The following is a 13,431-nucleotide window of genomic DNA, read 5'->3' as shown; positions in this document are numbered from 1 at the left end:
AAAAAAAAAAAAAGACATTTTCATTTTCTTTCTTTTCTTTTTTTTAAAGACATTTTCATTTTCAAAAGTTTAATGATATGATGACTCTCGGTGTGGATTTCTTTGGATTTTTCATGTTGGACATCATTTAGTTTCTTGAATTCGTAGGTTTATGTCTCTGACCAACATGTGGAGTTTCTGGCCATTATTTTTTCATGTAGTTTTCCATTTCTGGCTGAAAAAGTCTCCTTTCAGGACAGAGTGACACCTGTGTTAGGTCTTTTGTGATAGTCCCACAGTTCCCTGGTTTTCATGTTTTTCCCTGCCTTTTTTTTCTACCCTGCTTTTTAGAGGGAGTAGTTTATCATTCAGTCGTGGTTTAGCGGTTCCTGTCTCTGTCCTCTCCGTTCTGCAGTCAAGCCCATCTGCTGAACTTTTTATTTCAGTTACTGCTTCACTTTTGAAGTTATTGTCACTTGAGTTATCTTTCACTTTTAAAATTTACATTTGATATACTAAGTTATATCTCAATTTAAAAAATACCGTTTATCTCTACACGTTCTTTGAGGCTTTTTATTTTTTCATATTTTTCATGTTGTGCTTACAGTTGTTTGCTTAAGCATTTTTATCATGGTTCCTTTAAAATCTTTCTCAGGTTGTTCTAACATCTCTGTCATCTCAGTGTTGTCTGCTGTCTTTTTTCTTTCAGTGTCAGATGTTTAGTGTTGGTATGATGAGTGAATTTTTATTGAAACCTTGACATTTTGTGTATTTTGAGAGCCTGGATCTTATTTAAACATTCTGTTTTAGCAGCTTTCACTCACTGACACCTCTCCAGCAGAGGCAGGGGGGTCACTGTCTGGCTACTACAAGGAGGGGACGGAAGTCCAGCTTCCCCACTCAGCCTCTTTTAACACGAAGGCGGGGTGCTCCTTCTTACTGCTCCGCCAGGTGGAAGTTGTGCTTCCCCCCAAACCTCGGCTGTCACTGCTGGCCAGAAAGTGCTAGCTCCCCGCATGGCCACTACTGATACCAGGGGAGGAAGAGGTGGCCTTGTTACCACTGGGCAGCGGTGAACATCCCCACTCTGCACGAAGCCTCCTTCGAACACCCCCGTGGGAGACAGGTGGGGGTGCCTTGTTGGTGCTGGGTAGGAATGAAGTCCAGGCTCCCTACATGGTCTCCACTGCCGCTGCAGACCGGGGTCTCATTACGACCCAGCAGAGGTGTGGGTCCTACTCGCTACTTGATTTTCTCTCACACCATCCTGACAGGGGAGGAGGGCTTAGGGTGCCTCGTGACAAATTTGCAAAGGTGGAAATCTAGGCTTTTTACTCAGCTTTTGCTTGAAGGAGTGTAATTGAGGCCACAGATTTTTTTGTGGTGCTTGACTGGAGAAGAGCAGTTAGGCTGTCCCTTTCCTGGTGTTTTGGCTAGAGACAGAGGGGAAAAAAGGTTTTGATGGGTTTTCTTCTGTAGCCTTCGGCATTTCCAGGTTGCTGGCCTCTTGTGTCCACGTCTAGAATCTATGAGGCAAATCAAAACCCTGGAAACTCACCACTGTGTCCATTCTTGGTCTTAAGGTCCTTAGTGCCTTCTCTTTACCTTTCTGTTTGTGTTATATATAATGTCCAGTGTTTTAAATTTTTATTTACTGGGAAGAATTTACTCCATCTTTTAAGAAGTGGGAGGTACATTTTGAAAATTTTTAAAAGTTAATTGTTTTCTTTGGTTATAAATGTGGATTTGGCAAATACAAAAAAGTTGAAAAAAGAAAGTTAAAATTATCATAATCCTATCAAACAAATGTAAATGCCCTTAACATTTTTTGAGGTATTTCCTTAGTTTTAATATTTAAAAAAATAGTTAATGATAATATTTTTATGAATAGATTTTGTCTTGCTTTTTTTTCCTGATATTTTTGACATAAATGTATTTTGAAATTGTTATAATACCCTATATAGGTGTTTTCATGACTGTATAACATTATGATATAATGAATATTTTTATACCTACAACTTAAGAATTCAGATTGTTTCCTTGAGTTAGTTTAATAGACAGGAATTTCTGGATACCTATTGGTAAATTACTTTTCAATAGATTATATCACTTTTTATATTACAGGCGACTTAGGAAACTTGCCTTATTGTACTCCACTGACACTGAATTTTATTGCCAATTTGAGTATGTATTACTGATTAGAAAGACAAATGTAATCTCTAAATGTTTTAATTTGTCTCTTACTTGTATATGTTTGGATTTTCATGTTGATTATTAATGTTATTATTACTATTAATCCATTTGTAATTTCTTTAGGTTGATGTCAAGAGGTAGGGATGACCTAAATTGATTTATTTTCCTGACAGGAAATCAGTTATGTATCTAATCAGAAATGTATCTAGTACATTTATGTCCTTGCCATGTTTCTGTCTCCTCTTAAACCATACAAATTAGATATATTTTGGGGCTATCTATGTTCTGATTATTGAGCCATCTATTCTGATGGCACTTTGGTTGGTTGAAATTTTGCTAGAAAAAGTGACTGTGCTATATGTAAAAGGAAAACGTTAACCGTCTTGTGTTAATGCTGTATTACACTGGTAGCCCATACTGAGTGTCCTTAATGGGACTTGATTAAATAAATCTTGGTAATGAAGTATATGGAATCTTAAAAGGAATCAGGTAGATATTTCTGTACTGACGTGAGAGATGTACAAATATTATTAAGTGAAGGAAGTAAAACAAGTTTTTTTTTTTTTTTCCAACGTTTATTTATTTTTGGGACAGAGAGAGACAGAGCATGAACGGGGGAGGGGCAGAGAGAGAGGGAGACACAGAATCGGAAACAGGCTCCAGGCTCCGAGCCATCAGCCCAGAGCCTGACGCGGGGCTCGAACTCACGGACCGTGAGATCGTGACCTGGCTGAAGTCGGACGCTTAACCGACTGCGCCACCCAGGCGCCCCAAAACAAGTTTTAAAAGTGTTACATTAGAATCTAATTTTGCACACGCACACACAATTTAAATCTAATATTTGTTATTTCTATAGCATTTTTTTTAAAGTAGGCTCCATACCCAACGTGAGGCTCAAACTCATGAGATTGAGTTGTGTGCTCTACTAACTGAGCTAGCCAGTCACCCCCCATTTAAATTTTTTTTAAAACAGGAACCTGTATTACTCTTTTTTTTTGAAAGAACTTGTATTACTCTTATAATCACAAACAGCAAAGAAAATATTTTTAAAAAATTTTAATGTACTTAATGGCTAAAAAATAACGCTGGAAAGTCAATGTGTTTGAATAGTCAAAATTTTAAAAAAGGTCAAAGAACACATTGCTCTCCCAGATAGGAATATAGTGCAGCATTATCTGGTTCCGATCAATAAAATAGGTGTCTGGACTAGTCTTGTGTATTTTAATATAGTCTTGTTATTTATCACACAGAAGCTTCAAGAGGTATTATCGTTGTTTTAAAGTTACTCCTTTTAGGTTGTTTTCTCTGTTTTAAATATTTAAAAATTTGTCCATTTATTATTTATCCATTTGTCTTGTGGAACTTTCTGCTGCATATGCTCAAAGAATTAAGACACTTTAAGAAAGATAGTCTAATCTCCTGTTTTTAGTATCCCCAGTAAGATCATAAGTTGTAATAACAAAAATACAAAACAAAACTCTGTTGTTCCACATTGTTTGGGTTCTTAGGGATAGAAAGACAACTCTTGACGGGATTAAGCAAAAAAGAGAATTTGTTAGGTATTTTACTTGTAGAGTTCAGAGATAGTTCTAGCTCCTTTCATGGCCGGACCCAGGGACTCAGATACTATCAGAGTTGGTTTCTCTTTGTGGTTCACTCTTAAGCATGGTATCCCCCTTTGATGCTCCCCATACCCCCATTTCCACCCCACACATTTCCCAGCATTTACAGGCTTACATTCTTCCATCTTCTCTTCCCCAGTAATTCTTACAAAAGTTCTGGAATTGAATCTCCTTGTCCTGATTTGAGGCACAGGTCTGTCCCTGAATCAGTCATTTTGGAGGTGGGGATAGAATATGTTGAAGGCCACAATGGATTATGTGTTCACCCTTGGGCTGGAATAGAGGCGAGTGAGCTCCACACGGATTGAGGGTAGAGAAGGAGTTATTCTCTAAAAACCTGAGGCACCACGCAAATCCATCTCTTATGTGCATAGTTGGAGGTTCCGTCAAAGACCTGGAGGAGGAACAGTTCCTGCTTTTCCTCAGACATACCCTGTGTAGTCTTGCTGGCTTTCTTGCCATGGAATGCACTTCCCAGATACTCAAATGACTCACTTTCTCATTTTCTTCATGTCTCTGTGCAGATGCCATCTCATCAGGTTTTACTGACCTTCCTTTAAAATAGTACCACCGCCCCCACCTCCCCCACCTCACATGCTGTTTTCTGACCTTTACCTTGCTTTTTTCTTAATATGAGTGTATTTATTTTCTGTCTTCCTTCGTTGGAAGGACCCTGTTTGTTATCCTACTCTAGGTTCCCAGAACAGTTCTTAGCACATAGTAGGCATTCAAAACTTTGTTTATTAAATAAAGGAATAGATGAATATTACGAAAGGAAAATGAAAAACAAAAGGAAAAATGAGGACAGGGTTATCATGAGCAAAAGGGTCCGAAGGTTCTTAAACATAACGGAGGAACTTGTTTGGAGAGGAGCGTAATCTGATACTGAGGAACTAGTAAAACATTCTTACTGCGTCCCTGCTGTTCCTTTTACCACAGGCTTCACATAGACCTTTCCTTAATAGGGACATTCTTAATTAGTAGCCCAAATGATTCTATTGTGTTAATATGATCAAAAACAGCACTGTTCATTAGAAATGATGCAAGCTACAATGTAAGCTCTATAGGTAAGTTAAAACTTTTTAGTAGCCCCATAAAAAAGAAGTCAGAAGAAACAGATGAACCTTCTTTTAATATTACATTTAGGTCAACATATCTAAGGTATCTTTTGACATACAGCCTCTCTAAAACTTGTTTTGAGATATTTCACATTCTTTTTTTGTATATTTGAAATCTGATATATGTTTTATATTTACAGTACATCTCAATTTGAACTAGCAATGTTTTCAATTGCTCAGTAGCCACTGGTGGCTAGTGACTACTATATAAGACATTACAGTCTAGAGCATATGTGCATGCATTCAACCAATATTTCTTCAACCAATATTTGTAGAATGGTGCTAGACGCCATTCTAAATTTTTTTTTTTTTTTCAACGTTTATTTATTTTTGGGACAGAGAGAGACAGAGCATGAACGGGGGAGGGGCAGAGAGAGAGGGAGACACAGAATCGGAAACAGGCTCCAGGCTCTGAGCCATCAGCCCAGAGCCCGACGCGGGGCTCAAACTCACGGACCGCGAGATCGTGACCTGGCTGAAGTCGGACGCCAACCGACTGCGCCACCCAGGCGCCCCTAGACGCCATTCTAAATGCTGGGAGTTTACTGGTGAAGAAGACAGATGGGGTTTTAAGGAGTTTGTATTTTACTGGGAAGGGACAGATAATCAAAATAATTTCAAAAACGAATAAATGGGAAGGGGGTTATTTATATATTGGTTGATTTAAATAATATACCTACTGTAAAGTACACAAATCTTAAGTGCATGTAATTAGGTGACTTTTTATGTCCGGTGATAACCACCCAGATCACAGGTCTTCCTCTTGCCCCTAGGTAAGAAGTTTGAGAGTTAGAGTTTTAAGTGGGGGAAGGTGTGGGAGGAATGTGTAATATCTTTTCTAATTTTGATAAATGTGGAAAGGAGGAAGTAATTTTCTGGATGACTGCATTATTTCCTTTCGGGAAGAAGGAAATTGAGTTTGGAGCCAAATCTATCCTTTGCCTTTGATCTTCCATTTTGTAATGGTAATACATGTTTTAAAAGGCTGCCCTCTAGTATCTAAAATGAACTAAGAAGAGAAATCAGTTATAGAACTATACCTAGTGAAGGTCTAGTGTTTTAATAAAGGTTCTGTCAATGAAAGAAAGAGTTAACTGTGATATTCCATACTCTGGGTGCATTATAAATTCTGCATTGATTATATACTATTTCTAAGCTGAATATAAATGATATTGGATTTTTCATGTTAATGTTTTTAGTATGAGTAAAGGAAATTTATAATTGACTTACTTTTACCCTCTGGTTTTTAAGAAGTCAAAATTGTTTCTTAAGAAGGTGGTATAGCCTGCTTTTCTGCATATTCCAACTTGACAAATTAATAATTCTGGGCATAATGTTTTTCACTTTGAAACCTTCTATGTGATTTGTTTTCTGGAGTTAATGGCACTTTTAAACTTCAAATATCTGTTACTTTTGTGTTTATGTAGAACTTGAGTTAACAGATTTAATAGGTTATTTTGTTTATGTAAATCTTTTTAAAATTGGGCTTTCCCAGTGTTTTACAATGATATTAAAGTAATATAATGGTAGGCCACGTGCTTTATGTGTGAATGATGATTATCATTTTATCTTTGCAGATTTTGAAGGATATAGCCAATCGATACCATATGATGAGAGGTTCCAAAATACATTTTGTGCCAGGCTGGGATTGTCATGGGTTACCCATTGAAATAAAAGTATTGTCAGAACTTGGTGGAAAAGCTCAGAATCTTTCAGCTGTAGAAATTAGAGAAAAAGGTAAATAATCCCTATTTCTTTTTTAAAATGGTTATTCATAAACACTGGTCCCTAGGAAAAGTCAGGACTTAATCAAAGAGACTTTCTGTTGTTTTTTGGTTTTGGTTTTTTTGGTTATAAGGGTATCTATTAGAAACCAGTTTTTGTTACAGAAAATTCAGATCTCATTTAAGTGACTTTTGTGAGAACTTACATTCAGAGAGTGAGGAAAGGTTTGTGAGCATTTCCACGTACATTTTTCAATTTTTTGATGTTCATATTTTGTGAAATTATTGTGCTCAGTGTTTTTATTTACTTTCCTAGCTGGAGTTTGTTGACCTATTTCAGGTGCTAGACTAAAAGTCAATTCTAAAATGCGTATATATTTTTTAAATTAATCTCTTATTTGATCCTTTAGTAGCTGGGTGAGGGAGGAATCTTCTGTTCTTAAATTATCATACATTTAGATATGATTGTGAAGATTTTTGACATCACTGTGAAACATCTTCGTGTTAATGGCCTAAACTAGATGTACTGATTACTTTTTCTGTGTATAATGAAATAAAAATTACTCTTACCTTTTCCCAAATTAAGAAATACGAAAAATAATTTTTCCAGTTTATTTTTTCTAAATGTAAAGTTCATTGTATAAAGTCTGAAGAATAGTTTTGAAATTCTAATTAATTCTAGAATTTGTTTTAGTTATCTTCTGGACACCTTTAACTTTCAAAATAATTTCCCTATTGTATACATTTTGTAGTGTGTACTATGTACAATACCTGCTTTTAGAGACCTACATACTAAACCATCTTTAAGAGTTTGAATTTACTGGGGCTCCTGGGTGGCTTAGTTGGTTGAGCATCCAACTCTTGGTTCTGGCTCAGGTCATGATCTCACGGTCGTGAGTTTGAACCCCACATCATGCTTTGCGCTGGAAGCCCTTCCCCGGCTTGTTTACTCGCTCACTCGCTCGCTCTCTCTCTCTCAAAAAAAAATAAACATTAAAAAAAAAGAGTTTGAATTTATTGGTTTTCAGATGCTTTTTTTTTTTGTCTTTCTTAAATTTGTTTTTTAGCTAGATCATTTGCTGAAGCAGCAATTGAGAAACAGAGATCAGCATTTATTCGTTGGGGAATAATGGCGGATTGGAATAATTGCTACTATACATTTGATGGAAAATATGAGGCCAAACAGTTGAGACTTTTCTACCAAATGTATGAGAAGGTAATGAAGTATTTTTTTTCTTTGAGTATGTTACATTATGTGTTAACAAAATTCCAGCTTTCATATGTATTTGTCTTTCATAGGGCTTGATTTATCGATCTTACAAACCTGTGTTTTGGTCTCCTTCATCAAGGTATGTACGTGTTTTTGGTAGTGAAAGTGGAGAATTTTGTGAGGCCTTCAAATATTTATATGTAATATTCTTAAACCTTAGGACTGCATTGGCTGAAGCAGAACTTGAGTATAATCCTGAACATGTCAGTCGCTCAATATATGTAAAATTCCCTCTCTTGAAACCTTCTCCCAAGTTGGTATCTCTCATAGGTAAGATTTATTCATTGCTTGAAATTTATTCAAGTTACAGAATTGTAACATTTGGTAGCATATTTATTTATTTATTTTCAACGTTTATTCATTTTTGGGACAGAGAGAGACAGAGCATGAATGGGGGAGGGGCAGAGAAAGAGGGAGACACAGAATCAGAAACAGGCTCCAGGCTCTGAGCCATCAGCCCAGAGCCTGATGTGGGGCTCGAACCCACGGACCACGAGATCGTGACCTGGCTGAAGTCGGACGCTTAACCGACTGCGCCACCCAGGCGCCCCTGTAGCATATTTAAAATTTTATTTTCACAGGGGTGCCTGGGTGGCTCAGTCGGTAGAGCGTCCAACTTCAGCTTGGGTCATGATCTCACAGTTTGTGAGTTCAAGCGTCAGAGCCCTGCGTCAGGCTCTGTGCTGACAGTTCAGAGCCTGGAGCCTGCTTTGGATTCTGTGTCTCCCTCTTTCTCTGCCCCTTCCCCGCTCATGTTCTGTCTCTCTCTGTTTCTCAAAAATGAATAAACATTAAAAAAAAAAAATTAAAATTTTGTTTTCACAGATGGTTCATCTCCTGTTAGTTTTTTAGTCTGGACCACCCAGCCTTGGACAATTCCTGCCAATCAAGCTGTTTGTTATATGCCAGACTCAAAGTAAGTTTATTGCTGTATTTTTTGTTTTATCCACAAATAGGAGCAATTTCATCATTAGCATTATGTTGGATTTATTTCATCATTGTTCTCTTAAAATTCGGTGAATTATAACATAGTTATTGTGTTCATATAGGTTTTATTAAGCTTTAGATGATTCCATTTAAGACCTCACGTGCAGCTTTTTTGGAAAACAAATGTAAGGGATGAAGTTCTTTGAAAGTAGTGCTTTTTTTTAATTTTGAAGTTAGTTTTCCTAAAATGATGTAAAACATTTAAAATAGCTGTGGATTTTCTTTTTCATTATTAGTAATTTTCTCCTAAAATTTTATTTTAGGTATGCTGTTGTGAAATGTTCCAAATCTGGGGACCTGTACATACTTGCTGCAGATAAAGTAACATCCATTGCTTCTGTTTTGGAAACAACACTTGAAGTTATTTCAACATTTTCAGGTGAAGATTTATAGAAACTCTGACCATCACAGTCATCAGAGTATCCATTTGATTTGAGTTTAGTATTTGGCTGAACATTTCTCATTGTAAATTGAAACAGATATGGCCTCTGTTTTTGTAGAATATATTTCACATTGATTACACTGAAGGAAAATATATATGAAATGTGATAAGAGTCTAGAAAATATGAACATTAACAAAAACACAACAGTATATCTGGTAAATACCTAATGAAAAATTAGATAAATGTCCTTTGTACAATGTAGAATGTACAAGTATCCTTTTAAAATTTTATTCAAAGGATGCCTCCTGGCTCAGTCAGTAGAGCATGTGACTCTTGATCTCAGGGTCATGAGTTCAAGCCCCACATTGGGCATGGAGCCTACTTACAATAAAAATTCCTTAAAAATTAAAAACAAAAAAATAAAATTTTACTCAAAATTGAGTCACCAAAAATTCTTGTTATCTGATTTAATCAGAGACACAGGGAAGGAATTAAATATGTTTATTTTTTGGTATATGATTTTAATGAGGAAATTTAATAAATTCAGAAAATTATTCCTGAGATTGTTCTTCTGTCAAAAGAATCCTTAGTAAGCTGTAATTTGTAACTTCTGAAGTATTGATTGATTTTGAAATATAATTACTAAAATCTAGGGAAGTCCATTTATTTATTTTAATTTATTTTAATGTTTGTTTATTTTTGAGAGAGAGAGAGACAGAGCATGAGCAGGGGAGGCACAGAGAAAAAGGGAGACACAGAATCCAAAGCAGGCTCCTGAAAGCTCAGAGCCCAATGCAGGGCTTGAACTCACGAACTGTGAGATCCTGACCTGAGCCAAAGTTGGACACTTATTAATCAACGGAGCCACCCAGGGCACCCCAAAATCTAGGGAAGTTTAAAATTACCTTTTATCTTTAGGGATGATACATCTTTGCATTTCTTGAATTTCTTACTTAAAGAGAAAAATCACATGAGTAGGATGAGTAGAGATACCCCGAAATAGAAAGATTGTCTAGTCAAATAAAGAAGCCCTCTAAATGCATCATTTTAGACGAGATTGGGCGTGTTCAGGGTGGTATGGCCATAGACCTAAATGTATCATTTTAGGTGCAGGCCGATTAGAAGTTGAAGCGGGCTTAACAAAAATAAGAGGGTTTTATGTCAAAAGCAGGAAAGAAGCTACAAAATGTTTGGTATTTAATACCATTTGGTCCTTGTTGGTGCCGTAAGTAAGTTAGAGGATCCAGCATATTCTTTACCCCATAACCCTCTCCTATCCCTTTTTTAAGCACAGAAGGTAGTACAGATTTCACTGAAAAGTTAGATGTTGCTGCAGAAGCTAAATGGCATTCTCATGAGGTGTTTGAAAGTACTCAGGTTAAATTTAAGGTCATCTTTCTAGATTGGATAATTGTTTCAAATTATTATGTCAGAGAATTATTGGGTTGCCATTTTGAGACACCACATTTTAGAGGAGTAGGTACACTTCTCATCTGTGGCAAATAAACTGATGACGGATAGCTTATTAACTTATTAAAGTGGTAGGAATGTTGAACAGCTAAAATGTAATAATTTGTGTAGGATAGCTTTTCTTTACAGAAAAATATAAATTGTTTCTTATTGACCAAAGATCTTTGTTGGGACAGGAGAGAGAATATTGAGTGGCAGATATGCTAAGGATGGAGATAAAGGAAGGTTAATAGGTGAAGTTTACTTTGCCCTAAACCTTTCATTTCCATACTAAAAATGCTTGAGAAGTACAACATAGGGTCACAGGGACTTGTCTTACTTGCAAATGTAACTTAAAGAAAGGATTCAAAGTGAAAAAATCAATATTAACAATTCTCTTCATTGACAGCATTATGAATTATCTTGGAAAACATGTATCCTGAAGTATTCAAGTTTTTCCTAGTAATTAAAGTATTTTCTAGGAATAAAATGCCAAATCATCCAAGTCCAACAGTGAGGAGAACTTGTGATTTATTTTCAGAAAAGGGAGTTCATTGCCATCAGTTATAAGGGAATGTTAATTTTTCTCAAGCCTTTTTATTCGTATACTGTTGTAATCAAAATGAAATCAGCAACAGGGCTATCTATGAAATGTTAAAGGTAAAAGATTTGTATTCTTTTGGTGATATTGAATCGGTTACGTCTTATTCCTCTACAGCCAGAAAGGAAGGATCGTAAAAGTGGAGACATTGCTCTGTGAGGACAGATTTTTTTTTTTTAAGTTAATATTATTTAGTTTAGAAAGATGAAGGATGATTTGTGAGGAAGATCTTAGGAGTAAGGGGACCATTGAAATTTCTTTAATTATTGAAGAGTAGATAGACTTAACAGACTTACCTAGTACATCTTGGTAAATACATAAGTAGAACCAGGTAATCTTTTTAAAGTTTGGGGACTTATTTATTTCTGTTGTTTTTAGAGCATATGAAAGATTAATTTATAGAATCCAACTCAAGAGGCAGTAAAGGTGAGAAACATTACTGATAGTGTGGAAAAATTGACAGATGGTGGATACGATGTATTATTAAAAGGGCTGGGGTTATACAGAATGTTAGAGTCATACTTGCTTTGGAAGTTGGATTCAGTCATTTATTAGCTATGTAACACCAGGCATATTGCCTACATTTTCTTGTTTTCTGATTTATAAATTGCAGATGATATTAGGTGTTTGGTAGTATTATGAAGATGAAGTAAGAATTTATGTTGAACCCAGTACATGGTAGGTACCTACTGACTGTTAGGTATTATTTATCATCTCTTACCTTTTTAGGGTAACATGAAAAGCAACAACAGTTAATTTCCATAGAGATAGTGTTAGAACCTGTTGGTCATTGATCTGTTCTAATTTCTTTGTCCTTATATTCCAAAAGGTGCATAGCTGTACATAAGTTAGAGAAATCTTGGGCTCATTTGTGTTGTCTGTTATAATAATTGCTAATATTTTATTTTTATTTTTTTTTTCAATTTTTTTAATGTTTATTTATTTTTGAGACAGAGAGAGACAGAGCATGAATAGGGGAGGGTCAGAGAGAAAGGGAGACACAGAATCTGAAGCAGGCTCCAGGCTCTGAGCTGTCAGCACAGAGCCTGATGTGGGGCTTGAACCCACAGACCACGAGATCATGACCTGAGCCGAAGTCGGACGCTTAACCGACTGAGCCACCCAGGCGCCCCAATAATTGCTAATATTTTAAATCATTTACTGTGTGGCAGTTATTGTGCTAAGTGCCCCCAAATACTTAAAATGTATTACCTCAATTTATCCTCATGGCAACCCTCTGAGGTGGGAACTGTAATTTTCTACATACTATAGGTTCCTAAAGGTCACAGTGCAAGTAAAAAGGGAAGCCAAGTTTGAGGCCAGTCTTGTTCCAGATCCTGCACTTTTCTTTTTTTTTCTTTTAATTTGTTTTAATGTTTATTTTTCTTGAGAGAGAGAAAGAGAGAGAGAGAAATTGAGCATGAGCAGGGGAGGGGCAGACAGAGAGGGAGACACAGAATCTGAAGCAGGCTCCAGACTCTGAGCCGTCAACATAGATCCCGATGTGGGGCTCGAACTCATGGGCCGTGAGATTATGACCCGAGCCAAAGTCAAAAGCCTAACTGACTTAGCCACGCAGGCACCCCTCTTTTTTTTTTTTTTAATTGAAGTTTATTTATTTATTTTGAACGAGAGGGAGAATGAGCAGGGGAGGGGCAGCGACAGGAGAGAGAATTCCAAGCAGGCTTTGTGCTCCACGCTGAGTACAACATGGGGCTCATTCTCAACGATGATGAGATCATATCCTGAGCCAAAAATCAAGAATCGGACACTTAATTGACTGAGCCACCCAGGTGCCTGGAAGATCCTGCACTTTTCACTTGCTACTCTCTTGCTACTCTTAAAGAGGTAGAAACATTGTTACTTAAGATAATTCTTAATTATGGTTTTTTTTCCCCACAGGTGTAGATTTGGAAAATGGTACTTGTACTCATCCTTTAATTCCTGGTAAAGCCTCTCCTCTTTTACCTGCAAATCATGTGACCATGACAAAAGGAACAGGGTTGGTTCACACAGCCCCAGCCCATGGTATGGAAGATTACAGTGTAGCTTCTCAACACAACCTGTCCACGGTACTTTTCCTCTTTTCTTTCCTTTTTAATTGT

The 13,431-nt window shown here is 36.6% G+C and overlaps 1 protein-coding gene across 1 annotated transcript in view; it reads left to right on the top strand.

Moving 5' to 3' along the window:
- The window catches only part of IARS2 (isoleucyl-tRNA synthetase 2, mitochondrial), a 67,752-nt gene that overhangs the window by 13,905 nt on the left and 40,416 nt on the right, over nt 1–13,431 (top strand). The window contains exons 3-9 of the mRNA XM_086694717.1: nt 6,490–6,649; nt 7,704–7,852; nt 7,936–7,985; nt 8,067–8,176; nt 8,732–8,822; nt 9,157–9,272; nt 13,229–13,398. Of these exons, the coding sequence (XP_086550843.1) occupies nt 6,490–6,649; nt 7,704–7,852; nt 7,936–7,985; nt 8,067–8,176; nt 8,732–8,822; nt 9,157–9,272; nt 13,229–13,398 (846 nt within the window). The remainder of the gene's footprint in view (nt 1–6,489; nt 6,650–7,703; nt 7,853–7,935; nt 7,986–8,066; nt 8,177–8,731; nt 8,823–9,156; nt 9,273–13,228; nt 13,399–13,431) is intronic.

Source organism: Puma concolor, chromosome E4 (genome assembly GCF_028749965.1).
Source record: "Puma concolor isolate L17-30 chromosome E4, mPumCon1.1.hap2, whole genome shotgun sequence".
Lineage (NCBI taxonomy): Eukaryota > Metazoa > Chordata > Mammalia > Carnivora > Felidae > Puma > Puma concolor.
This window is presented reverse-complemented; position numbering and strand designations above follow the sequence as displayed.